General features: G+C 42.6%; 1 protein-coding gene across 2 annotated transcripts; it reads left to right on the top strand.

Annotated features, from left to right (window-relative positions):
• Positions 1–3,362: 3,362 nt before the first annotated feature.
• PARVG (parvin gamma) lies at positions 3,363–25,187 on the top strand. 2 transcript variants are annotated; one of them, XM_063395405.1, is made up of 14 exons: positions 3,363–3,500; positions 5,543–5,766; positions 8,319–8,420; positions 8,924–8,988; positions 11,785–11,887; positions 12,819–12,959; positions 13,365–13,480; positions 14,271–14,326; positions 15,221–15,243; positions 17,185–17,246; positions 17,353–17,421; positions 18,264–18,365; positions 21,834–21,906; positions 23,913–25,187. In XM_063395405.1, exons 3-14 carry the CDS (start codon positions 8,342–8,344, stop codon positions 23,990–23,992), a joined length of 969 nt encoding a protein of 322 aa, XP_063251475.1. In that variant the 5' UTR covers positions 3,363–3,500; positions 5,543–5,766; positions 8,319–8,341; the 3' UTR covers positions 23,993–25,187. The 2 variants fall into 2 exon arrangements, with proteins under 2 accessions (XP_063251475.1, XP_063251473.1); XM_063395403.1 differs by lacking the exon at positions 5,543–5,766.
• The last annotated feature ends 982 nt before the right edge of the window (positions 25,188–26,169 follow it).

Raw genomic sequence — 26,169 nt, 5'->3', positions numbered from 1 at the left:
AGGAGTTTTGAGGAGAGCTTTGTGGAGGAAATGGGACTGGCATTTCCAGAGTAAATGAGATGTGGAATATGCACTCAATATCACCCTTTTGCTTCGAGCACGTAGAGGAGAGTTTTGATTGCTGCTTTTTTGTATCACAGCAGCAACTTCTGTTTTATGGGCAGCCATTCCTCTGGGTGTAACACTAGGCAGAGTGCCCTGGAGGAGAGCAGGTAGAATTGCTCTGGTCCATGGGCTCAGCTGAGTCCTGTTGTAAGCTGGCATCTTTTTTCTCTAAAAATCGATTTTTTTACACCAAATGTTATTTGCCTTTGAGCTCAGGTTCAAGAGGAAACTATTTGAATGGTATAATTTTACAATTGGGAATTTCTCCTTCCCCTCTCAAACATTTTTTCATCTAAAAGGGAGAGAAATGAGCTTCTGCTTCTTTTCTTTGTATTTTTGGGTTCTGAGTTCTAGTATTCGGATTACTTTAATCACTTCCCCTCACACCTCTAAAAAAATAAAAGATGGTAGGAGGTTGCCCTTTCTTTGCATGAAAAATTCAGATCTCCTGTGCTCTGCAAGGCTCTCTGGGGAATCTTTGCATGCCTGTGCTTTAGGAAGGAGCTGACCTCTCACTGAGCCTGGAGCTAGTGGATGTGCAGTTCAGATGGGGCCACTCAACACCACCACAACACCAACAGAGGAGACTTGCACAGGTGCTGAGGCCTGGTGGGACAGCTCTCCTGGCAGCTGAATGAAGTTGGTCTGACTTTAGTGCTGAGAAATAAAGGTGTCATGATGCTGGAAGGTCACTGAACTGAAAGATCCCTCAAAGTTTTTGTTTAATGCAGGGTTATTTGCAGGAAGCAAGTCTGTTAGAGAGTTGTCATTCCACCCCCCTTCCTTCAGGTGATGTGGAGGTGCCAGCTCTGTTTGTATGCTCTGAGTTGCTGGGAAAGACCTCCAGAGAGTGTAGTTTTTGAGATTGCTAACAGTGTTAATATCAAAAGCAAACAGAAGATAAACAGAAAAGATTGGTGAGGGTAATTTGGCTTTGGAAAGGGCAATGGCTGTTTCTGAGCTGGGACCATGCAGCTGGCATCTTCAGGGCATGTGAGCAGAGGTGAGCAGGTTATGACAGGTTATAGAAGTGTGTGTTCTGTTGAATTATGTGTTTCTGGTCCCCTGGCTGCACCCATGGGTGTCCTTTAGCATTCCTTCTGTCAATATCCCTGTCAGCAAGGGCTGCTCCCTGCATCAGGACTCACAGCCCGTTCTGCTGTGGTCTTGTTTGTTGGTAGATGGTGCACAGGGAAAAAACTTTCTTCATTCCTTGGCTCCTGGCTGTGTGGCCAGCTCACTGTTCTGTAGACACTGTATTTATTGTTAACCAGATTGGTGAGCAGGGCAGATTGAGCTGAAGGGTGGCTTCATCCCAGTCAGCCCAGTTTCCTGGAGGAGCCACGCAGGTAAAGCTTCTCTGAACTCCTGCTTTTGTTGTACCTTTTTGTGACACATGCACGAAAATTCTTTGCCTCTCAGAAAGCTGAGTCAGTGTTAAAAATGTTATCCATGATGTCTTTGTGTTACTGGGGTTTTACATATGGTTTTACCACTCTGAATCCTGTTGAGTTCATCTGGAATACTGAATGCTCTGCAGCATTACAGCTCCTGCATTTGGAAGTACTTGATGATTGTCTGTCTTTTCCAGTCCATACACCTTGACTTTGAGGTGAATTTACTTGACCTCAGTTCCAGTGAGCTGTATTACCACAGAAGAAGCTGAGATAATCCTCAGCTGCATTCTGTTTTTCAAGATGAAAAACTGACAGTGGTAGATTTTTTAAAATCAATTTAAACTTTATAGAATTTCTTACTCCTCTTCCCCACACTCCAGTGCTTTCAGTATTAATGTATTTTTTAAGAGTCTTTTCTACTGTTTTTAACAGTGTTTACTCTGAATTTCTAACTACTAAAAACCAGCCTTGCAGATAAAATTCTGGATTTGTCATATGCTGGAGACGTCCATCTTAGTGATAAGAATTGTGTACTGTAAGCAAGTTACAATGCAATGCTATGTGTGCTAAAATTCACAGCAGGAGTGTTTATGCATGGTTTTTGACAGTTGTACTATTTATTCAAATAAACAAATAATGATCACTATGTTTTCTACTCCTTTTTTCTTCTCTCAATAGAAAAATCTGTGCAAGAATTTATGAATGGTGAGCTTCCCTTTGCTCTGGTGTGCAGAGTGGCTCTCCAATACAGCAGGGCTGTGTGAAGAAGCAGGAAAATGCATTATCAGGACTGGTTATTGTTGTTAAACCCTTGAATTGTTCTTCAGTGGCTATTTTCATGTGGGGGCCAGGTATTTGTGGTGGGGGTGTGTGCTTGAGATGTGCTTTGAGAACTTACAGAAACATCCACCTTGGGTCACCTCTTGCAGCTGGTCCAGGGGCTGCTTTGCCCTATTTTCTTGTGATGTCTCCTCAGATTCTGGTTGCAAAACAGAATGTCGTTGTTAGAGGCTCTCTTCTTGAGAATAAGACTCAACAGAATTTCAGGAATGTTAAAAGAGTTTGCCTATTACTCTAAAACATAAGAGAAAGGGAAGGAAAAATTCTATGAACTATATAACCGTGTATTAACAGTTTCCAAAGCTACAAATACATGAAAAATGTATAAAAAGAAAAAATCTTATAGGCAAGAAATCAAGTGCAACTCATACAGGATTGATTACTGCTGTTCTGCAGAAGTCTGGATACTTCATGCACTGGTCACCACATCAGGTTTTGGAGGGAAAAAGGTGTGTTCATAAATGCAGCTCATACCTGGAGGAAATGCCCAGGAATGGTGACTTCTGTAGGAAGCTCTTCCTCTTTAATCAGTGATGCAAAAGGGGAGGAAGAGCAGCAGCACTGTGTGCTGGAGAGAACTCTTGTCTCACGTGAGGGTTTTGGGCCCTGGTGTGGCTAACTTCCTCTCTAAGGACAAATGAATTAATAATTTTCTAGATTTCTCATTCTGCCAGGTAGGTGGAGTGGTCCTCATCTGCTTTATAAAATACTTCAAGGAGCATGAGGAAAAGGTGGATTGAACACAATCTTGTCTGCTCTTGGCTAGTTTTTTATTATGTACAAAGCAAAAGTGCTCTCTGAGTGTCTCCAACAGCAGAGTAGCCCAGTCACGCTGGGCAGTGCCATCTAAGAAGGATCATACCTTTTTACACTGCCTGGTGTTGCAGGAGTTGCAGGGCTGCACGTTTCCTGCCCTTGCAGTCCTCTTTATCTCAGCCTCTGCACAGGGACCAGCACACAGACAGCTGAGTTCCGGATGGGGCCGTGGTTTCATTTTTAGGAGCAGAGCACTGCGGCACAACTTCCCCTTGTGCGCTTTGTGTTGCCCTGCACGGGAGGGCTCCAAGCCTGGCCTCAGCCCTCTCCCCAGAAATCGCATCCTGACTGCTGGGACAAGGTCCTGGAAGAGCTTCTGGAGAGTTCCTGAAGGAGAGAATAGTAAGTTTGGAAAATGGGACCCCTTCAGGGTTTTTTTTTTCATAATTAGTGTTCTCAACGGGAAGGTTTTCTTTGTCTTTGTTTGGATTGTTCTTACTGAGATAACATCTTTCTGGATGCTTATGAGCAAAGATGGCTCCTGAAAAGTCTGGCACTACACAGGGAAGTGAAAATAAGTTTTAAACTGGGTGCACAATGTGCATTGTCTTCTTTTCCTTACTTGTTTTTAATTCTGGTTTCCCAAAGGTGGAAATATTACTGTTAATGTTCACATTTGTTCCTCCCCACTCCTTTGTGTGATCTACTTAGGAAATGGTTTTGAGCTAGGCAGAGTAGGGCTTTTGTCTTTTCAAACAGGAAATTAAACAGTTTGGTAGCACTGGAAAGTGCCTTGTGAATATTCTGCAGCTGATTTGTAAGCCAGGGACCTCCTTTAGTGCTTTGAGTGGTGCCTTGGGGATATCTGGGAGCCAGACCCTGTGAAGACTCATGGAGGAAAAGTGAGCTGCTCTGACCCAACCTGAGAATTAGTTGTTTCTCAGTAGTTGAGACATTGTGAGTTTGTGCAATAGCCTAGCTCCTGACCTAAGACCAATTCCCTTCTTGGCAGCCACTGAAGGTGGCACACAAGAAATCAAACACACCTTAGCTTTAAAGCAGAGCCTGTACACATCCATGGTCTTCTCAGAGAATGAGTGCTTTATTCAGACAATGCTGTTTCCTTTGAATAGCCCATAATTAAGCATCTATTTTATTTAAAGATGGCATGAATAAAGGCCTGTACAGTCAGTATTCAGGCAGTTGTCTCTTACAATGTACTACAAGTACTGATAAAAAACTTGTGCAGGATGGTGGCTCGAGAAACCAGGGTGTCATCCACAGCTCTGAGCAGCAAATTTAACTGATGGGCTGCAGGGGCTGGGTGCAGCAAATATGGAAATTTGTGCGTGAGAACCACAAACTCTTCTGACCTTCCTGTTTCTCATTAAACAGCTCAGCCAAGGAGGTGTCCCAGCCCTGGCATGTTCCATTTCATGCTGTTCCTGCAGTATGTAATTCTCTGAAAGGCTGTTGCTGAGAGCAAGCATCACCAATATGCTGCACTGCCACATGGAGGACTGCTTGTGAATGCTAATTATCAGTAATAAGCAATGAGTCTATTAAATGCTGAAGCACTGCAGTTCTCAGGTTCTGAAATGCCCGTGGGAAATCAATATTGATAAATGTGAGCTGAAATACAATAAATGATGGGCTCTCAATGGTGTGTTGCTATGTAGGAATAAGATCTTGGTGATCTAATAGATAATTCCCAATAAAGGTTCAGCAGTGATGAAAAAAGCAATCAAGATTTAGGAGTAGAGGAGCAGAGACCACTGTGACTGTTGCAGTGCACCTCTCTAAATCTGGGCAGGTCTGGTTCCTAGACTTCCAAAAGGCTGTGATGGTGCTGGAGGAAGCTCAGAAAAGAGCACTGAGGGTGACCAGCTGGTTTTCCAGGGAAGGATAACTGTAGGCTGTCTTTTCTCAGTTTCAGAAAGAGATGGACATGGAGGGTTTGGGGTAGCAGGGCAGGAATGACACAGAGCATTAACAGTGGTGTGAAAAACGTGGATCAGTTGGTCTTTGCATGATGCCTTCAGGGGATGGTGGTGGGTCAGAGCAAGAAACAGGAGATGGAGCTTTACAAGCTGTAGGGCCACAGTCCTGCTCCTCAGGGGTGAGAGGGACAGACACACGCTCGAGGGAGGTGTGGGGAGCTCATGGGGAGTAAATGTGCTGGCAGCTTCCAGTGACCAGGCCCCAGCTTTGCTCTAAGAAGGCTGAACTGCAGACTGTAAATGCTTTGGGGAAGTGTCTCTGGATCCTTGCACTGCTTAGAGTTTTTGGGGTTCTGTTTCTTTTTCCCCAAGGGACTGGATGCCAGGCAAAGTAATCTTACCCAGCGTAGCAATTTTAGCTCTGACTGACAACACAGGACTGAGGCCCTAGAGGGTATTATGTTACGTTATTGCAAATTCTGAATTTCAGACCTTTTCTTACAGGTTTCCAAATTCTAGAGTGGCTTCTGATGTTCGGGTTCCTTGGCCAAAAAGAACCTGAGGGTGTGGCAGGCAGTGCACACCACTTTGATAGTTGAAGGAAGTAGGAGATGCACAAGTTGAATATTGCAAAGCTGAGTGAGAGTAAGTTGTGGTTTGCACAGACCATTCCTGTTATGAGCTGGACTTCCCCAAGGCATCACAGCTGTCAGAAACCTAATTTAAAAGTAAGTTGTCCTTGGGTTGCTCTCAATTAACTTCTCTCAGTTATTTTTGTCTGGGCAGTCTTATCTCAGTTGTTTTTCAGACAGTTCACTTGTTCCTCAGGCACTACATCACTCAATTTCTCCTATCTTTTTTTATCAAACACGTTTTAGAGATAGCATTCAGTTTTGCCACCACCATAAGGAAATGAATTCTCTTTTGACCCTTTCCCCTCGTGCCTTGCTGGCAATTTTGTACCAATTTGCTTTAACAGATTGATGTGCAAAAGCATCCAGTCACTGTTTTCTACCGATATTCTCAGCTTTGGCAAAATCTGTGTTCAAATACATCCTCATAAGGCACTTTGACTGGAGCCTCTAAGCAATATTGAAAGCCTTCAGAGCAGCACTGTGCTGTTTGGTGTATGAAGCCATCAAGCAGAGGAATGTCACTTTGGAGATGTTCTGAAAATGCCACAGCATTTTCAGCAGGTGCCTTGCTCTGGGTCGTGGGGGCATCTCACTTCAGGCACCTGCAGCAGCAGCCAGGGCTGTCTCTGGTGCCAAAATGGAGGGAACCCCATTCCTAAAACTGGGATTAACCACTCATTTGAATGCTCTGGATTGTTCTTTAGAACTGCCATTCCCACTCATTTCGCAGGAAGCCTTAGGAAACAGGGCTCCCAATGTGGGCACCCTGGGTAGAGAGTGGGAGTCCTCTCCTAAGGGAACATTCAATATGGAACATCTCAACATTTTAACATTTAAACATTTCTGTTTAAAAAAGCACAAAACCAATCAGCATCCCCTCTTCTACAGTGGCCCAGTAGTAAAAGTCTTCCTTGTCATCACAAATGCTTTGCTCTGACATCCAGAGATTTTTGGACTGTTGGGAAGGATGAGTTCTCTTCTCATGCTAGAACCGCAGTCTGCTGTAAGTGTCCAGAGCCCTCATCCTCCTGTAGTTTCTTTCACATCTGCAGGCCACAGTACAGTTGCAAATTGTAATTCTGATTTCTGGCACTTCAATCAATGTGCATTTAGTTTATGAAGAACCATCTTGCTTCTTGCATGTCTGGAAGGCTGGGCCCAGAGTGGTGGGGAACGGAGTCAAATCCAGACGGTGACCAGTCACAAGTGGAATCCCCAGGGCTCAGCACTGGGGCCAGTCCTGTTTAATATCTTTAATGACCATCTGGACAAGGGGATGGAGGGCACAACCAGTCATTTCATGGACAGCACCCAGCTGGGTGGGAGTGTGGCTCTGCTGGAGGGCAGGAAGGCTCTGCAGAGGGATCTGCACAGGCTGGACCCATGGGCCAGGCCAGTGGTCTGAGGGTCAGCAAGGCCAGGTCCTGGCTCCTGCCCTTGGCTCACTCAACCCCTGCAGCTCCAGGCTGGGCAGAGGGGCTGCAAAGCTGGGAAAGGCCCTGGGGGTGCTGGGGACAGCGGCTGGACAGGAGCCCAGGTGGGCAAGAGGCCAAAGGCACCTGGGCTGTGCCAGCCATGGGGTGGCAGCAGGGCCAGGGCAGGGACTGTCCCCTGTGCTGGGCACTGCTGGGGCCACACCTCAGACCCTGGGGCACTTCTGGAACCTGGGGACAGGAAGGACATGGAGGGGCTGGAGCGTGTCCAGGGAAGGGAACGGAGCTGGGGAAGGGGCTGGAGCACCAGGAGGGGCTGAGGGAGCTGTGGGGGCTCAGCCTGGAGAAAAGGAGGCTCAGGGGGGACCTTGTGGCTCTGCACAACTCCTGACAGGAGGGGACAGCCAGGGGGGGGTTCAGGCTCTGCTCCCAGGGAACAGGGACAGGACAAGGGGAAATGGCCTCAAGTTTGTGCTAAAGGAGGCTCAGGTGGGATATGAGGGAGAAGTTTTGCACAGAAAAGTCTGTCAAGCATTGGAAGAGGCTACCCAGGATGGTGTTGGAGTCACCATTCCTGGAGAGATTCAAAAACAATACAAGTGTGGTACTTGGAAACATGGTTTAGTGGTGGGACTCAGCAATCTCAGAGGTCTTTTCCAGTCTAAATGATTCTGTGACTCTGTACTAGAATTTGTAGAAGAGATTGTTCAGATGCCAATAGCTGTCCTGGTTTCCCCACAGCTCTACCAGCTGGTCTAATAAAAGAAGCTGCTTGTATTTAGTAACTTGTCTCAGTAATTTAACTTCTGGGTTCTTGATTTAATTCTTTTTTTACCTTAAGTATTAGTAATTTTTCTATTTTCTAGCACATATCCATTAATATCTAGGGACTGAAAACTTCTTTTTCACTTGAGCTGAAATAGGATATTACTTATCTAATACAGGGAAAATACAATTAGATATAATTAAAGCACGTTTTAAAGTTTTCAGGTCTTTTGTCCCCACGTTTTGATGATTAACAGAAAAAAATAATTGTTTTTAACTTCTTTTTCTTTGTACACACTTAAATATATTCTCAGGTTTTTTTTTTAAAGCAGCTAGTGATGACATAGTAATTGATAAAAAACCTCCTTCAGTTTGTTTTTTTAGCACTATTTTTGATCTTTATGTGCCTTTACTCATGTTCCCTTCCCCCACAATGTTTTTTACCAGTTTACCAAGAGTGATTAAAGACAATGGATCCAGACTTTTTAAATGCATTTACACAGCCTTCTACACTTGATCGGTTCCTAACAGAGGATGTCATCCCTAAAGGTATGTGCTTTATGAACTAGGACAGAAAAAGGCCAAAAAACCACCTGAAGGGCCAAACAGAAAACGTGCTGCACAAATGAATTGTGTATTTTTCAGCAGGGATCCCATGGCTGGATCAGAAATGAGTAAGATCTCTGTGTGTAATTTGGATGCTGACTCTTTAGGGGCAGATCATGAGGAAGCAACACAAAGTCTAGCTGGTCTTTTAACTGAAGTTTAAACTTCACAACATGGATCTGACCAAGTGTGTTTTCCTCATTCTAGAATTGTCCATCTAGATCATACAGATTTGAAGTGCACTCAAGCATAATTTCCAACAGCAGGCTTAGTACTCTGCTATACCAGTTTCTTGCTCATAAGGAATTAGTTAAAATGAAAAATAAATGTCTCTACATAGGGAAATTAGCCATATTTGGAATATCAAACTAATAGCAGATTTAGCTGCAAACTTGCTTTAGTCATATCTGATAATTGTGACAGATCTTGTTTGCTTCCTCCCGTAGGTGAGAAGAGGAAACTCATAAAACCCACCTCAAGCAACAACCCCAAACTGGAAGAATTGAAACTGGTACCACTTCTTTTACTGTACAGCTTAACCCTCACCTCCAGTTGTGTTAAAGGAAACAAAGATCCTGGTTCTTCAACCTCTTTCAGCCCTGTAAATTGCCCAGCTCTCTGACCCCAGTCCCCACTCTCTAGAGATGGGAATGAGCTCTGCTCTTGGCATTTGGGCTCCACACAAGTGGAGCAGAGCTTTTGTTTCAGCAGAGCATCAGGGTGGCTGGGGCCAGGCAGGATCAAGCTTCCAATGCAGTGAGCAGTGCTGGGTGTGGAGTGCAGAGAAAGCTTGAGTGGCTTCTGGGGTGACATCTCTCTTAGCTGGGCTGTGTGGGTGAGCCACACCAGAAGCACCCAGCTGCTCTTTCATTGTGATGGTAATGTAACAGCAATGAGAATCCAGCCAAAACACGGGGCTGGGAGCACAGGCAGACCCGTGACAGAATGTGCTGAGACTGAAGAGAGATGTGGTGCAGGTTTGCTGCACTGGTCCCATGGTAATTTATAGGATTCCTCTACTGATTTCCAGCTGCCTTCAACAGCAGCTGGCTCAGCTGGCAAGGTGAGCAGAGGGGGGTGGGATGAAGAGTATGCAAACCACCAGGAATTTGGGCAGAAAGGCTTCAGGCCCTTGTATGGTACATTGCCTGCTTGAGGTAACTGTGAAGGATGAATCCTGTTCTACAGGCAAGTACTTTATTTCCATCTAATTTCGAAAGTCTCCCTGGTGTGTTCAATCACTGTTTCAATTTCTCTAATGGCACAGTCCATGTAATGAAACTTCCTGGAAGAAAAATGTCATGTGTCTTATGAGACCAGCACTCCTTGCATTATGGAGGTGCTGAAATTGTTATAAATATTATGAAAAGCAGCTTAAGATATGTGCTGTTTTTTGTATTTTGTAGCATTGATAAACATGCAGGTAGGTGTGTTTCTGTATTAGGTATTCATGCACATTTGATCAAAAAGATTTGATTTTGTGTCAAGTTCTCCCAATGTTGTTATACCAAAGGGAAAGTCTGAAAGGTGGAGCTGCAAAATGTAATTATGTTGTCTACAGAAAGACTGGATTTGTTATTTTGAAATTGCCAAAAATGAAAAGTTTTCCTCAGCCATGAAAATTTCTGTGGGCTTCAGTGCTTGATCCATTTCCTGTCAGAGATTCCTGAAACGGTGTTTATCACTGTCTAATGTACTTTCATTGTGTGATGAGGAGGTGGAAATTGTGTCCTGAGGGAGACAAAGTCCTCTGGGTGCCCATCAGTGCCCCTTGATTGCCTTCTTAATCTAAAGATTTGATGGCTTCTGTAGAGAAACTTTTGGGATGGAGACAGGGACAGGGAGGAATCTTCAAGGGAAGAACAAGGGAAGAGAAGAAACTCCCTGGGGAGAGAGACTGCTTCACTGCATTTTCATTTTGAGGTGGTTTTGGAGAACTGAGAAATATGAAATGACTCCCTGTAGTTGCTGCATGTAAAATAGAAGATGGTTGCATTCGGAAGCCAGCAACAAATTTCTCGAAGCATTCCTTTTCTTCTTTCCCTGTTTACTCATTTTTAGACATGAGGCTCTGCTCTGCAGCTGAGTGGGACCCCCACAGCAGGGCAGAAAGCAGAGCTGTGTGAGCTGCAGGCTGTGCCAAGCTGGGAGAGGAAAGGGGGCATGCCCTAGGTCTGTGCTCAGCAGTACTTGCTGCTTTCCTGCCTTCCCTCTGGCTGTACTCTTGTGTTTGGGGTACTGCTCTACTCCTCACACATCCAAAGTGTCCACAGGAATCAGCTGAAGAGCAGAGCTTTCTTCTCTTGTTACTTTTCCACAGAGGATGTGTATTACAGTTTGACAGCTTCTCAGTTCAGGCCTTCTTATTTCTTGTGCAGTTCCAAACTTCTCAGAGACTTTTCTTTTCGAACCCTTCTTACATTTTTGTTAATGTTGGCGAGCTTACAGGAATCTGCTATGAATTTTCTCCTCTGTTTATGCCGAGTGAGAAGGATATTATCCACTGCAGACACTCACTCATAACAATCACAGCAATAAAAGCAATACCCTTCCCCCCTACAAGGGGGATGCTCAGGTTGACAGCCAGCTGGGGCTACTGCTTTTCTGTTCTGCTTCACCAGGCCATGTTCCCTTTGTCTCAACACATGTGAATAAAACACAAGCTTGGAGAAGTGCTGAGGAACTGCTTTGTCCTGTCTAGGAGCACATGTGCTCCTCTCCTCTTGTAGCCAGACCTTGGCTTCCTGAGCAGCTTCCCATTGCGAAGGCAGGAAGGATTTTGGAAGGCCAGTGGGAGGACTGCCATGCAAGAAAGTTCCAAGGAGGTGTTTGGGGATTGAGTGGTACAATATTGCAGAAAGAAAAAGAAAACAAAACCAGGAGATGGGAGGGAGGAGTGCTAGTAGCATGGGTGAGTACAAGAAACAACCCACAGAAAGAGCCAAGCCTCTTCTCTTACAAACTTCTGCCTGGCAGATGAATTAGTGTGAATTCTGTGGTGTGTGATGAAGGCAGGGGATGGGAAGTGTACTGTGCAGCCTTTTGCCTGGTGGAAGTGGGAAGAGGGTCTCTCTTCCCAGCTGTATAACAGAATTCCTTGGAATGTAAGTAGAGAGATTTCTATCTCACTTGAAAATTAGGAAGAACTAGCCCTACAAAAAACAACCAAAAAGTACAAACAAAGTGGAGACTGAAAGCAAACCAAGATCTGAGATAAGGGGCTGAAGAGAGAGGTGAAACAGAATATAGCACCCAGTGCTGTATTGTCTAAACAACAGGAATATAATTGCTCTGTTTTCCCCTGCAGCTCTTGACTGAGTGGATCAACAGAACTCTGAAAGAGGAACATATAGTAGTTAAAAGTCTGGAGGAAGACCTGTATGATGGGCTGGTACTTCATCATCTCCTGGGTGAGCTGCTCCTTTGAGTTTAGTTCTTGCAGACATTTCATGGAGGAACTTTCCAATTAGAATACAAACCTCAGGAATTGCAGTCTCAGCGACCTGCCATCACTTCTCACTGCACTGGGGCCAGCTGTGATAATCACAATTCTGAACAAATTCCCAATTATTTTACATGCTTATTTTACTTCTAAGAAATTCCTATTACCTGCTAGTTGAGATAATAAAAAGGTTAACTATGAAGTGGGAAATTCAGTGCTCCTGAAATGAAGGAGAGTGTCATAAACCAGGAACACAAAGGTGGCTTGTGGTGCTACCAGAAACATTGGATGGAATCAGCACTGCAATATATGTTTCCTGCCTTAAAAGAAAAATGAAAAGAAAAATTTAAAAGCTCTGGGTCCAAATAACTTTTCTGGTACTGGTAAAAATATAAAAGGCTTTTGGCACTATATGGTGGTTGTATAAAGATGTGACCTCCTGGAGCAGCCTGTTATCTATTTCTATTTCTCCATCTCTCCTGATCCTACTACATTTTTCTTTCCCTTTTCCCTCACTTTGGGGACATCTTTTAAATCTATCTCCTTTCCACCAAGGCTGGGAGCAGCAGCATGAGCAGGACTGACCGATTTTCATCATTTACTTGCCCGAGCAATGAGCTCGGATTTCTTCTATATAGGAGTTGATACTGACTGTACATTATCTACAGGAAAGATTCACTCCTTGGATTTCTGTAGAAGGAATGTAAAGAGCTAGGGCTGGGGGATGGTGCTACAAGGAGTGATCTGAGTCCTCTCCTTTTTGCAGAGCTCTTAAATTATATTGAACATTTAAAACAAGACTTTGTGTGCTTCGCTGTCATTTTATGTTTCTAATTATTTTCTTTTTCCCTACAATGGTGTTAAAATACATCCTTCTTCCTGTGGACCATCTGTAAAAGAAAACTTAGGATGTGTCAAGCTGGATGTTGAAAAGATTGCATTAACAGAAAAGAAACAGCGACAGAAACTCTCTGTGATTCTGGAAGCTGTGGCCAAGTGTTTGCAACTGGAAGAAAGTCAGCTGAAATGGAGTGTGGAAAGTAGGTGCAGAAGTGAAATGGAAGAAAATTATCCATCACAGGCTTCCTGTGCTATAAGGCTGCTGTGAGGCAATGTGCTGCCAGAACAGTAATTAAACAACCTGTTTTCAATTACTAGTTGAATCAAAAGTGAGACAGAAATATCTGACCCCTCCTGGGTCTGCCTCCTCTAAGTGTGTGGCTTGTGGATCACTTAAGAGCCCTCAGCACCCCTGTATGTCTCACTTTCAAACTGTGCTATTGCTAACTTTTGACATGATATAAACCCCAGTTTGATGTCCCTCCCACCTGTGTTCTGGCCCTCCATGACTTTGGGGCCCTCTGCACAGGGAGGATGCCTGCTGTTGGAGGGAAGTTCACGGGTTTTGCACTCTGAGCATTGTTTTCTTCCTTTACACTCCATAGCTATCTTGGCAAAGGACTTGCTGAGCACCCTGCATCTTCTGGTTGCAATAGCAAAGCACTTTGAACCCACCCTGGCCTTGCCTCCAAATGTTCAAGTGGAGACAATCACCATCGAGGTATTTGTAGTTCCAGTGTTTGTTACAGTAGATCCTAGAGTCCTTTCATAAGGCCAGTCTGCTTAGAATTACAGTGTGTGTGCAGCTGAAAGAGATACTCGCATTTTCTGTGAACCACACCTTTCAATTTCTGAGTTTGTTGGATTAGATTGAGTTTTCAGCTCAGACACTCTGTCTTTAAAAGGGGAAAACTACTATGCTGTTTTTCTTCCTCAGCCAAACAAGGGAACGGTCCAAACTGAAAGCAGCTGTTGATTTCTGTAAAGAAGAAAATAAAGAAACTCTGCAGCTGTGTTTTAAAATAGTAGCTTGTATTCATAAATCATAAAGTTTTTTTAAATGCTGAAGATTTCTTTCTTTAGGTGATGGGAGTTTTTACCCCTCTTCTGTTGGGGTCACAATTTGGTGTTGTTCTCTACAAGCAGAGATCTACACGCTTTCTTCCTCTATTTTGTTTCTTAAAGTCAGTTCTGGGACTGTAGGAGAGTATTGAATATCCCACAATTTGGGATATAATTCCAAAAATTAGCATCACCAGTGTATGTAAACACAGAATGTTTTTCTGCCTGAAAGGGAAGAGCAGCAAACACCAAGGACTGCTGGGGAAGTAAGAGAGTTCTGGTTGGAGACTGAAGAGGGCAGAAGGAAGCAGAAATCTCTCAAAGTACTAATTTTACTGAATTTATTGAATGAATACCCTCTGATAATCATTTAAGGCAGCAAACAAGTCATGAAAACTTGTTTAAGGAATATTTTTTGTGTGACAAACCCAACATTGTCCTTTCAACAGACCACCTCTGGAGGACTGAAGACATCAAATGCAGTGGAATATATCACAGAAAACAAGTAAGAAGGGATATGTCTGGTTTTTACACTGTCAGTCAGAAAAGAAACATTGTGGCTGTGTTTCCCCTTACAAAATGTAGCTGGGATCATGGTGATGAAAAAGGTGTAAGCCCAGACATGCACACACATGTGAGTTGTTTCTCTGATTTCTTCCCTTTTTTTTAAAAATTCCCCTTTTCATGTTTGGCATTATGGTGCAATACCTTAATTTATTCTACATATAAATTTCTCTAAACCAATATACATGATTATTCCCAAAGCTTAGCATTTGTCATTGACATGGAATTTCAGAGCAAACATAGTAACAAGATTCCAGGACTGTAAATTTACCTGTGCCAGGCTAAATTGGAAATTTTCCGAAGCCACAAAGGTTTAAATCTACTTTCAATTTTTTGCTGTTGTGTCTTTAAATAAAGACGAAGGAGGCAATTCTTTTCTTATTTTACTGTGAAAGAAATGTTTTAGCTTGCTGAGTGTGAGGTACTGTCATTATTAAAGGAGTTAAGTAGTAGAATTCCATTTATATCAAAAAAAAAAAAAAAGTGAACATTATTCTAAGAAGTAGAAACAGATTTTCCTATCATTTTTTATATGCCAGAACATCTTCAAGCTCTAATATCATGAGCAGCTTATTGGAAGAGGATATTGACAATTGTGCTTGTAAAGTAAATGTTCATCGATGTGTGGGCCAGTTAAAATCTCATATGCTTTCAAGACCCTACACAGATATACAGTGTACTTAAAAATGTCTGTTGGAAAATCACTCTGACATACAGTTAATGCCACTTTGAACTCTATCTCCTGCTTTACAGCATAGCAGATAAGCAAAGCTTATGAATAAGATCAACCCTGCTAAATCATATTTCTAATTCTTGCTTTTTATTGCACTTCCAGAGAGAATATAGAAGCACAGTCAAGTAAGTGCTGGCATTGCCAAGTTCAGTGTTTCATTATGTGCTTTCATACACCATGTCCTGATCCATTTTTACACCAGGATAAAATCAGTATGCTCCCACTAAAGTTAATGGAGACTCATGGATTTTTCCCTGGTGTTTTTCTCCAAATGTCTTCTGTCAATGCCTGTTCATACCAACACAAATCAGCTTGGAAACTGGGGGATCACTTTGCCTGTGGACTACAGGCAACAGATGGGAGGGAGACAGGGCATGAGGGTGGGTTGGTGACCCAAAAAAGAAACCTGGCTCGGGGAAGAGCGCAGCTTGGATTTGTGCATGGACCATGTTTGCTGTTGGAACTATTTATAAAGGCCTCAGAGCTGGGGTCCTTGTTGCTACTGGTTTTTGTGCTTTCCTTCCCACAGTTTGCAAATGAGATTTTGAAATACACTGGTTATGGATGGCAGCTCAGTCAAACCAACATCCCCAGAGCTTTTACCTTTAGAGCTTTTGAGGGCTGGGAAACGCTTGAGGTGAAAAATGTCCCCATGTGCAAAGCCTGCAGAAGGTCTGGGCACTGCTCAGGCTTCAGTGTGAGCTGCTCTTCCCTGCTGCCAAGTAGCACATTGCATCCCCACAGAACCAAGGCAACCATTTGAATTCTCTGCTGTGCCCTTTATTTTGGCATTTCCATCCTTTGCAGAGGTGCAAACAATATCATTTGATAAGTATTTATCACTTATTCCACTGAGTGTTCTCTAGTGTGGGATGAAATTGTGAAAAAACCCCCCTCCAACGCTCACCTCCTCACCCCAAACAACAACAAAAAAAAGAAAATAAAATTAGAAAAAGAAAAAGGAAGAAAAAACCCCAACCCATAATTAGGTGTTTCTTTTAGTGGGCTGTTTCTGCTGGGAAGAGAAATCTGCAATTCACTCTTCAAGATGCTCTCTCTCTATTTTTGACACAGCTTTCTTAGCAAAGAGAGAAATCCCAAAGCGTGGCTCCAGAAGAGGGCTCTCTCTGATTTATTTGATGGATTCACCTATTCCCTGACATTGCTCCTGCAGCAACCCCCAGACAGGCAGAACAGAGAAACCTGAGGAATCCCTTTCACAAAGGAGGCGTCTCTGTCACTGTCTTTTGGAAGGAATTTCCCTTAAGCAAAGCTGCCTTTGCTTTCCTCTGCTGTAGAAGCTGCTTCTCCATTTAATTGTGCTGCCAGAGTGTCTGTCGTTGCTCGCAGTGTTTCAAATGAAATTTTGCTCATGCTTGAACCAGAGCTGTGTTGTGGCTGGGGGAAGAGATGGATCTGCTTTTGCTGCACCTGGGCAGAAAGGGGAGGTAAGGGTGGGACTTGGATGGATCTCGTTTCCTTGGAACTCTTCAGACTCCTCCTGGCTCTCTGGCACAGCTCTGCTGGCACCAGCTCATTGCTCACTTTAAACTGGGTGGCAGAACTGGCTGTTTTTGAGGTCTCTGAGTTTCCAGAGTAAGGACAGGGTCTCCATATCTTGCTTGTGGTTTTTTGAAGGAAGGAGACTGTTTTTTATCTGCCAACTGGGTGTAACTGGCATTTCTGTTAGGGGAGAGCAGTATAACATACAGCTCTTCTGCTCCCTGCATTTTATCCCAGAGGTTCAGGGTTAAAAACCTAAGTGAAAAGAGATAAACCTTAGTGAGCCAGTGCTCAGACTGGTGGCAGCACAAACTGAGAACCTCTGCAGGTGAAAATTGCAGAGCTGAATGAAGTAAATTGTTTTCTATGTTGTGGTCACACTGAAGGGAAGCCTGTCATCCTCTCTTCTGATAAATAGAAAAGCAGCATCTTTCTCTGCCTCCCTGCTACTCCTTTCCTCCTTGGATTGTAAGTTGCAAATACCTTTCTCCTTCTGGAACCACATTAGAGCTCTGGTCTCTCAGTTATTCAAAATAAAACCAATTAATGTTGTTTTGATACAGAAGATGATGCCTTTGATGAATTATTTAGCTGTGCTCCAGATAAACTGGATGCTGTAAAAAAGGTAATTTACTTTTTTAGTAGACATCAAAATCTGTTAGGCTGAATTTAAATGCTGAAAAACTTACTTTTTATCCTTTCCCCCTTTCTTCCCTTTCTTTTTTCTTTAGGCACTTTTGCAGTTTGTTGACCAGCATGTTGGAAAATTAGGATTAAATGTGAAAGACATCGAATCCCAGGTAGAGTGCTCCAAGCTGCACGTCACCCATGTTTTGTCAGCCATTTGGCTGTTTCCTCTCACCATTAGGAATTCTCCTCTTTGTTACAGTAATTTGAAACTTGGCAACACAATAATTTCCAGGTTTAAGTTAAGATATCAAGCTTTGGTCTCTGAAGCTTCTGAAGCTAATAATTAATGCAAAAATCCAGCCTTTGTATTGAATGCTGCCCTTGTTATGCTACAGGGAGTGATTTTCAGAGTCTGCCCACCTCCTAAGGGTGCTCTCCTTGTCAGGATGGAAATAAAGGTGTCCTAAACAATAAAATGAAAGCCAAGTTCATTGCTGTATTTAATGATTGTTGATGGTGCATTTGCTTCATGGTATGAAGGCCTTATTTTCATCACATTTCAGAGCCTCATCCTCTGAATGTAGAACTTCTTTAGAGTATGAAATTGCAAGAGAATTTGTGCTGAGCACCCTGGGCTCTGGTGAACGGAGTGCTCTTCTGGATTTTTCCAGTGGGCAACTGTAAGAAAAAGGGGTTTTTCAAGTGTTTTGTCATACATAACTAGGCACAATTTTCTATTATTTATAGTTATGTATGGGTGCTCCTCTGAAGTATTTTCATATTTGGAATAGATTTTTTTAATAGCTGTCCTTTTACAGGATTGTATTTTCAGAAGTACAAATTTGGGAGCCTTATCTAACTAAACGTGAAGTTCACTGTGGAAGAGGTTGAGGGAGCTGAGTCATTAGACTCTCTGCTTGCCCGAGTAACATTTAAATTCCTTTATTGCTAGAATGGCATTTACTGGAATAGGTTACTAAAGCCAAATAACATTCAGGTAATTCTTATCTAGTTTTCAGATGGGGTTATCTTACTTCTCTTAATTGGACAACTAGAGGGTTACTTTCTGAATTTAAGGAATTTCTTCCTGACTCCGGCCAGCACCATGGAGATGGTAAGTTGTTATGTATTTATTTAGAGCCTGAGCCATCAAACTGTGTGTTCTGCCTCTTGCTTCCACTGCTCCTGCTGTGTGTGAAGTCCCATGCCCACGGTGTTTGCAGGAGGGGGGTTTGGGACACTGCCAACACAGGCTCTCAGTGCTGTCAAAATATCTCAGAACAGGTCGGTGTCCTCTTCAAAATTAGCATCTCATGGGAGGCAAACACCTGTTACTTGCATTTGTTTGGCATGGCCATGCTTCTGCAGCCTTATGGTGAGATCCAGGGCTCTGTGTGGGGGGGAATGGGTGTGTTCTCTTCTACCAGTCTGTCCTGCAAACAGGATCTGAAGAGGATGACACCTCTTCCGTAGCAGAACTGGATCCATGTGAGTTTCTTTATGCTGCCCTAAAAATATACCTTAATGAAGACATGGCCAGAACATTTTGAAGGCCCTTTCTCTGTTTGGGCAGCTCTTGAGAGTTTACATCCTTTCCTCCCCCAAAGCTGGGGGCTGTTACATACTCAGCCAGACCTGCTTGGCACTTTTTCCACCTCTACCAGGCAGATTTCATCTGTGCTTTAAAAGTAAAAGCTGTCACCAGCCAGAAGAAAGTGTGTGCTGGGCTGCTTCCTCCACAGGTCTGGAATGTTGATATATTTTGAGATATTTGAGGTATTTTCAGATTGTCTCTGGTGTGGGTAGGTTTTCTTTTCATTTGGGCCACTGAGTAGCTCTAAAAATCTTGAAACTGTAGCTGTTTTTCCTGGTTTGTGCTCAAATCTCTGGAAGTGAAATGCATAAGATCTTTTTTGCTTGAGAGCTGCCAGAGAAGAAAATCTCTCCTCTGGCATGGTTTGCAGTACGGCTTCCCCGCACAGATGAATCTTTCATCTAGTTCCCACCCTTAGCACAGTTAATGCCCCTGGGCAATATTTATTTGTAATGAAAATTCTCCACGGTCCCATATTAACAGATAAATATTCCCATGGAGCTTTTCATCAGGAAGTTAAAAGCACAATTGTTTGATGCCTAGGTTCAAATGTTGTCAAAATTTCATTGCTGTCAGTTGGTAACTGTTTAAAGTATTGGGAAAAAAATGTGGGTTTTTTTTTAAATCTAAGAACAGGGAAAAATATATTTTGAAGGGTTGAATCAGACATAATCAAAGCATTTCCCTAGAGTTGTTTTTCTTCCCTTTCTCTTCCAATCAGTTTTCAAAGTTGTTTGGTGTGCTCCCGTTGAGTTGGACAGAAATTTTTAACATTTCCATTGGCTTTATTCGGAAGAAGACACTGAATATTTTCTTATTTAAAATCTCATAAATAACCATTTTCTTTTTGGTTCAGCCCTATTCTAGCATCACAGATGTCTCTCTGGAAATGAGATAGCCCTAAAATTCTGGTACAAATCAAAGCTCAGACTTCCTAGTTCTTACCCTGCCCATCACTGGCTTCAGAGAAGAATAGAATGGGGTTGGGTACTGCTTCAGTACAGTTCTTTACATAAAATGTATTACATTTACAAAATGTAGCAATTTCATTTTAGCAAAGTTATGCCCAAGGACTGGACCTGCTGTTGAACAGCTTGCCAAAGTGGTATTTCCCATTTGTTTCTCCTCTGATGCTCATTACAAAATGAAAAGTGGGATGACACTACAACTAAAAATATCGATCAACCAGAGTTCAGCTGTCATTTGTACACAAAACATGTCTTTCAATTCCCCTGTGCTTTCTAACTCCCTGTCATTTTAGACATTAATTGGTGCAGTAAAGTACAAAGATGTAGCCTTTGCTGGCATTTAAAAGATCTCATTTGTTATTGGAACGGTGACAACCACAGGCTCTGTTGGGGCCAGTGTGGTGCATCCTCCTAACCAAAGCCATTCCATGAGTGAAATTCAGGAGGTGATCGATTTTGAGGTGCAAGAAGACAACACTGCATGTGGGTGGGTTTGCTGCAGGGTTTTTTGGGGAGTTTACTGCCAAAAAAAGGGCGTTAACAGGTAACCATACAGAAGTGCAGCTCTGGATGCTCGTGAGTGTAGAAAGGTGTGCATTTTCTGTGACAAAGAATATAATCACAAAATAGTTCAGGCTGAAAGTAGGGATGTTATCTGTAGAGTCCAGAGATGATGATGATGGAGGGCTCATATGCTTATCAAAGCTGTGTGAATTCAGTACTTTTGCCAAAACAGGCCCAGAGCTGATAACACCCCAGATATCCTGGCTGCTGTGCAGTAGTAAATTCTAGAAACGTGTCCAGCTCTTTTGAGTCAGGAAGCACAGCTGGACAAAGCACCTTATTTTCAAGGCTTCCCTTTCTTGAGTAATTATTGGTATTTCTGTCTGAAGATGCTTTTTTGCAATGTGCCTGTTGCCATTCCTTGAAAATCCCCAACGCATTAAAGAGAGGGAAATGTGGGTTTTTTTGCCTGTGCTGGTTCACTAAGGAAATATTTGATTTATTCATTCCGATCGGCAAATTGTGTAGAACTGCATGGTCTTAAGCTCCCCTCTCAGTATCAGAGGAAGAAAACAAACCTGAATCCCAGCAGGCAGTCTCAGTTACTTGTAAACCAGAGAATCAGGTGAAACACAAATCTGTTTCTTCACTTCAGAGCACAGGGGCTTTGCTTGGCTTATGCAGGAGGGACTCCTGTGCTTGTTGTCACAATATAACTGGGAACAGCAGCCTCCCAAAGGATAAATTGCCCAGTAGCTCAAGGAAGGCAGGAAGAGACAATCTGAAGTTCATTCAGGTCTTGTTACTCCTTTAGAGGAAGGGAATTTGTTAATTACCAGCCAAGCAAACAACTGCACTTGAACTATTAGAAGGGGATATTACTTTTAAAAAATCAATTACAGCTACTGCTTATGTGTGTGATGCTGCTTTTGTGTCAGGAAGGGAGACAAAAAGCAGTGAAGAAAAATGAGAAAAACCCCTCAGCCTTCATGCATAGATGTGTGCCCAATTTTTGATGAGTGTTATTAAAGATGTCATCACTACTATTAATGTGAATAGACATTTTAGAAGCACAGCAGAAACTTCTAGCTAACAAGCATACCTGACCTTTGCAATTCTGAATGAAATATGGAGAAATTTTTCCTTTTTGTTTGTTCCAAGTGTGGTGAGCACACGGGCATTGTTTAAATATACCCAGAAATAACTCCTTGCATCCATTAGATCTAGTTAGGAATCTAGCTTGTTTTCCCTATTAAACAACTCTTCACATGCAAGATCTATTTTTAAATAAATGGGTTCTTCTGCCCACCTAATGGGATAGGTTTTGCTGGAGATGGATCTAATTTTATATGATAATTGGTAAAAATTCTGAAGTGCACTTGATCAAAACTAAGGCGAGGGATAAGAGTACATATTTATGAATCAGTACCTTCAGCTACTAGAGGGATACTTTTAAGAACCTTCTGTTGGTTAGAAAATATTGTGAGCTATATTAATATCTCTCTCTCTCCTACAGCTCCACAACGTTAACCTTGCATTGGAGTTGCTAGCAGAGGCAGGACTTCTGAATTTTCCTGTGAACTCTGAAGGTGAGTCATGACATGCAAACTTACCTGGAATAGAATTGCTAACATCCCAGCTCAGCAAAAGTTTGGGTAATTGCAGGAAGCAGGTTCTGGAAATGATAGTGACACATTTCATTATATGGCTGCCCTACAGCTCCTCATGCAGAATGAATGGTAGAGGTAATAAGATTTTTTTATTTTTTTTAAAAAATCATTATTTCTTATAATAAAAAAGTTGGATTGTTATAAGTTCAGTGACTTTATACTAAACTTAAGCTGTTTAGTAATTCAGTATTTGTTAAAGATTTAAACCAGTGACAGCTCCTAGGGAAATTACAGCAGCTGAGCTGGAGGCAAAGCTATTTTCCTGTCTCATAAAAACTTCCAGTGCATTAAAAGCAAGGTTGTTTCTGTGGGAAGATACCTTGAGGAATAGGTCTGGAAAATCAGAAACACTGATCAGTCCATTCAGACTCAGAGGAGTGGTGGGTCAGTCTGAATATGAAAGCCACAGGTTTTTAGTCACTGTTGTGCTTGGTTCAGACCTGGGAGATGAATATTGATCTCAGTCATCCAAGCAAATGCTTCCATCACTGAATCAATGTACATGCATACTCCTCTTTCCTTCTCCACCACAAAAACAAACAAACAAACAAGCTCTATTTGGATGAGTCCAGCTTTCCAATTAAAATATTCCACCAAAAAATTTGGTGCCAGCTCCTGGTGGGATGAGGGATGTGGTTAATTAATGGGTGGTGCTGTGGTTGCAAAGTCTGACCTCTTATAGGGCTTATAATCCCAGCATTCCCCTATAAGCTTGTTGCTGAATAAGGAAGTTTTCATTAAAAATAAAAAATCTTTATTAAAAATAAAAAGCATTATTCCAGTTCTAGCTCCCTGTTAGTTATTTGTGAGTGGGTGCATGTGTTGGGTATGTAACACATGGCATTGTGGAGAGGGAAAGAGAGGATTTAGGGCTTCCTTTGTTTTTCCTTTTGTTCTCTTTTTCCCACTACTGCTTTGGTGATATCAGCAGTTTGCATGCTGGGCATTCATGAATTGTGGGTATTCTGCTGTGCTGCACAGAGCCAGGAGCCTGGAAAGCTAAAGAGCTTTTATTTATGTTAACATTAACAGAGTAATTGGTGTGGGCTCAGGTCTCCATGCTGAGATCCACCTTTTGTGCAAAAAGAGATAAATGTATGCTTTCCTTCCTCCCCTCTGGCTGCTCTGCACTGCCTCAAACACAGAGATGACCAGTGTAAGAAATACTGGTTTTAACATCTGCAAGTCCTTTAGCTTCACTGGGGAAATCCTCAGCTAGTGAGTGAAGTTAATATGATTTAGGGGTCCTTGCTACAGCTACACTATTTAGAATCTTCAAGGATCTCAGTTTACTAGTGTTTCTTTGTTAGTCTTTCTCCAAGTGATTTACAGCAGCATAAGAACAGTAAACCCTCTGAATCCATTATCCTCTCCCACTGCAACTTTTAAATACAAGAGCAGTTTCTATAGCCAAGAAAACAGAAGCTGAAAATGAAATTAAAAAAACAAAAACAAAACACCAAAACAAAAAAAATCAACCCAAAACCCCAACAAAAAACAACACATCAAATGGCAGCAAAATATAATGGAAATACTACAACAAAAAATTGAAGTGTCAGGTAATTCCAACATGATTCCTGACACAGAATAATCATGAAAAATCTCAAGATATAAAGCCCTATTAAATTATCTACTCTGTTCTTTGCTAGTGAAATTCTTAGTCTGCATTATTTGCCCTTATTTGCCTTCCAGCAATAGAGAGCAGCTGAAATCCCTTTTTTTTCAAGTTAATTTAATAAATTATTAATTTCTACCTCCGTCGTTCCTATTTTTGTAATTCTGCCTGTTGCAATTCAATTGTCCAAGTTCACATTAGAGTTGGGGAAAAGTGGGAGATTGTCTTTGGCAGGTGCAGTCTCCTCCTGTTCCAGGGGTTGCTAATATTTCCCATCTGGTTTTGTTGTTTCTGGTTTGTGTATCCACAGATATTGTGAACGGAGATACGAAGGCTATAATGAGAGTACTGTATTGCTTGTACTCCAAATACAGACCCAAAGAAGCATGAAGAACAAGGCCAAGAGCTTGAGCTGCCTTTTTTGTGTGTGTGTGGTTTTATTTGTTTGTTTGAAATATATATATATATATATTTTCCTCTATCTCTAGCAGGCCATGGTGTGATTTTTGGATTCCCAGCTCTGTTTGCCACTGTTCCTGGGCATGCACTGGTGTTTGATACTTGCTGTGTTAACATTGTATAGCAAATGTGTCATTCATGCAAGGTTTCACATACACAGCCTGAGCAACTGTAAATGTGTGTCCACAGCTGGAGTACTGTGTAATTCTAGGGCTCTAGCTCTTGTTCCAGATCCTGCCTTCTGTTTCCTCTGAACCCCTCCAATGTTTCAAAGAAATTAAATGTGTGTTTGTTTATTCTGGGCTCTGCGTTCTTTGCTCCTGAAGGTGACTTTGAAAGTTGTTGCATTCTCCCCATTTTCCTGCTTTGGGAAGTCATTTGGGAAACTAGAGAGAAGAAGTGGGAAGGCTGAGACACACTTGAAGTTCAAAATCTGCTTTAGAGAGGTGGCCAGTACTGTCAGACAGGAGGGTATGAACTGGATGCCAAATGACATCAAAAATGAAACCTGAACTTACCAAGTGCTTGATAAGAATTTCAGTGCTCATTTGCTCCAATATAGAAAAGGCACTTAGCACAATATGCTGGTGTGAGCTGTGCAGGAACGGGGAGTTCTCCTGCACAGCTGTAGAAAGATGCCATTATTTCCTTGCCAAGCCAGTGCCAAACCATGTCCAGCTCCATTTGCAGCCCTGGCACAAGCTCTGGCTAGCAGGGATGCCAAACCCTGTCAGGCATGTTGTGAGAGGGAGTCACACGTTTACACTTTGTCTGCAATGAAAGGTGGGCAGATGCTGGCTGAATTCAGCTTCCCACCACTCCTGACAGCTGCATCTTCTCAAACTCCTCAGGCTCTCCTAGGTGAATTTAACCAGCCTCTACTCAGAGCCTCTCAGCAGTTTCCTCTGGATTCATCAAGATTATTGATTAGTTATTAGTGGCCACCCTTGGTCTTGGTCTTTCTTGGGGGATTTAAATCAGAACTTCAGAACTCCTTTCAAAACCTCCATCTGCTCTCTTGACCTTCAACTTATGTCATGTTGCATAAAACTAGAGATATAATTAGGAAGAAAAAAAGCTGCTTTTTTTTTTTTTTTTTTTTTTTTTTTTTTTTTTTTTTTTTTTTTTTCTTCCATCTAAACATTTAATTTCCTATGGTTGGTAACTCTGACATTTGATCTCTGGTCTGATCCTCCATCTGTGTGTTAATGGGAAACCAGAGCTCGCCCAGTGCGAGTGCTGACATTTACAGAGGAGAATTTGTTGTGTCTACCTCTGGATCATGCAGCCCAGGGAAGATCCTTAGACAGCAATGCTGATAAGTCTTTTGAAAATGGTAATACTGCATAGCTGCTGGGGGACAGAGCTGTGCAAACTGCCCTGAGACCAATCCCTTCTACACCAAGCATTAGCTTGTGATATTTCTACAGAGAAAAATACAATGTGTGGTGCCAACGAGCTACCAAGATCACTTGATTCCCCAGCAAATGTGTGCTATGTGTGATGATCTGGACAGTTTAGGTAAAAAATACGTGGTTCTTTCATTTGCAAGTCCCCATAGGAAACTTGCTTGATTCCTTAATGGGCTTCCAAGAATCAACTGGGAGACCTGAGAAGTTCATTCTTGCATGGCAGAATTTTAGGTTGCTGTAACACTGCACACAGAACATGCATTCGTTGGAGAATGAATTGAGCAGATAAACCCAGGCTGTGGCTTGTGCAGAGCAGGTGTGCAGGGACAGGAGGGGTTGGGCAGGGATTTGGTAGCAGTGTGGCCTTTTCCTCCTGGGAAGCCATCCTGAACCTCTTGCCTTGTGCTGGTGATTAGAATTCAGTTCCAGTGTGTGTGACACCAGGCATACGACCTGGGCTAGGAAAATGCCACCAGTGCTGGGAGCATTAGCTGGTGCTGCCCTGGTTAGATGGTTATTACTGCTCAAGGAAACTGCTGGGTTTTTTTCTGTGTGCTCTGAGTTTTGTGTTCCACTCCTCTGGCATAAATAAATCCAGTGCTTGTTATTTCCAGCAGGGGAAGTCTAGGTCTTGATATTTAATAAAAGAAAGGGTCGTGTTCCCTTTCCAGCACCAGCTTGCCTAAACCTGTTATA

This window comes from Prinia subflava, chromosome 4, assembly GCF_021018805.1.
Source record: "Prinia subflava isolate CZ2003 ecotype Zambia chromosome 4, Cam_Psub_1.2, whole genome shotgun sequence".
Lineage (NCBI taxonomy): Eukaryota > Metazoa > Chordata > Aves > Passeriformes > Cisticolidae > Prinia > Prinia subflava.
This window is presented reverse-complemented; position numbering and strand designations above follow the sequence as displayed.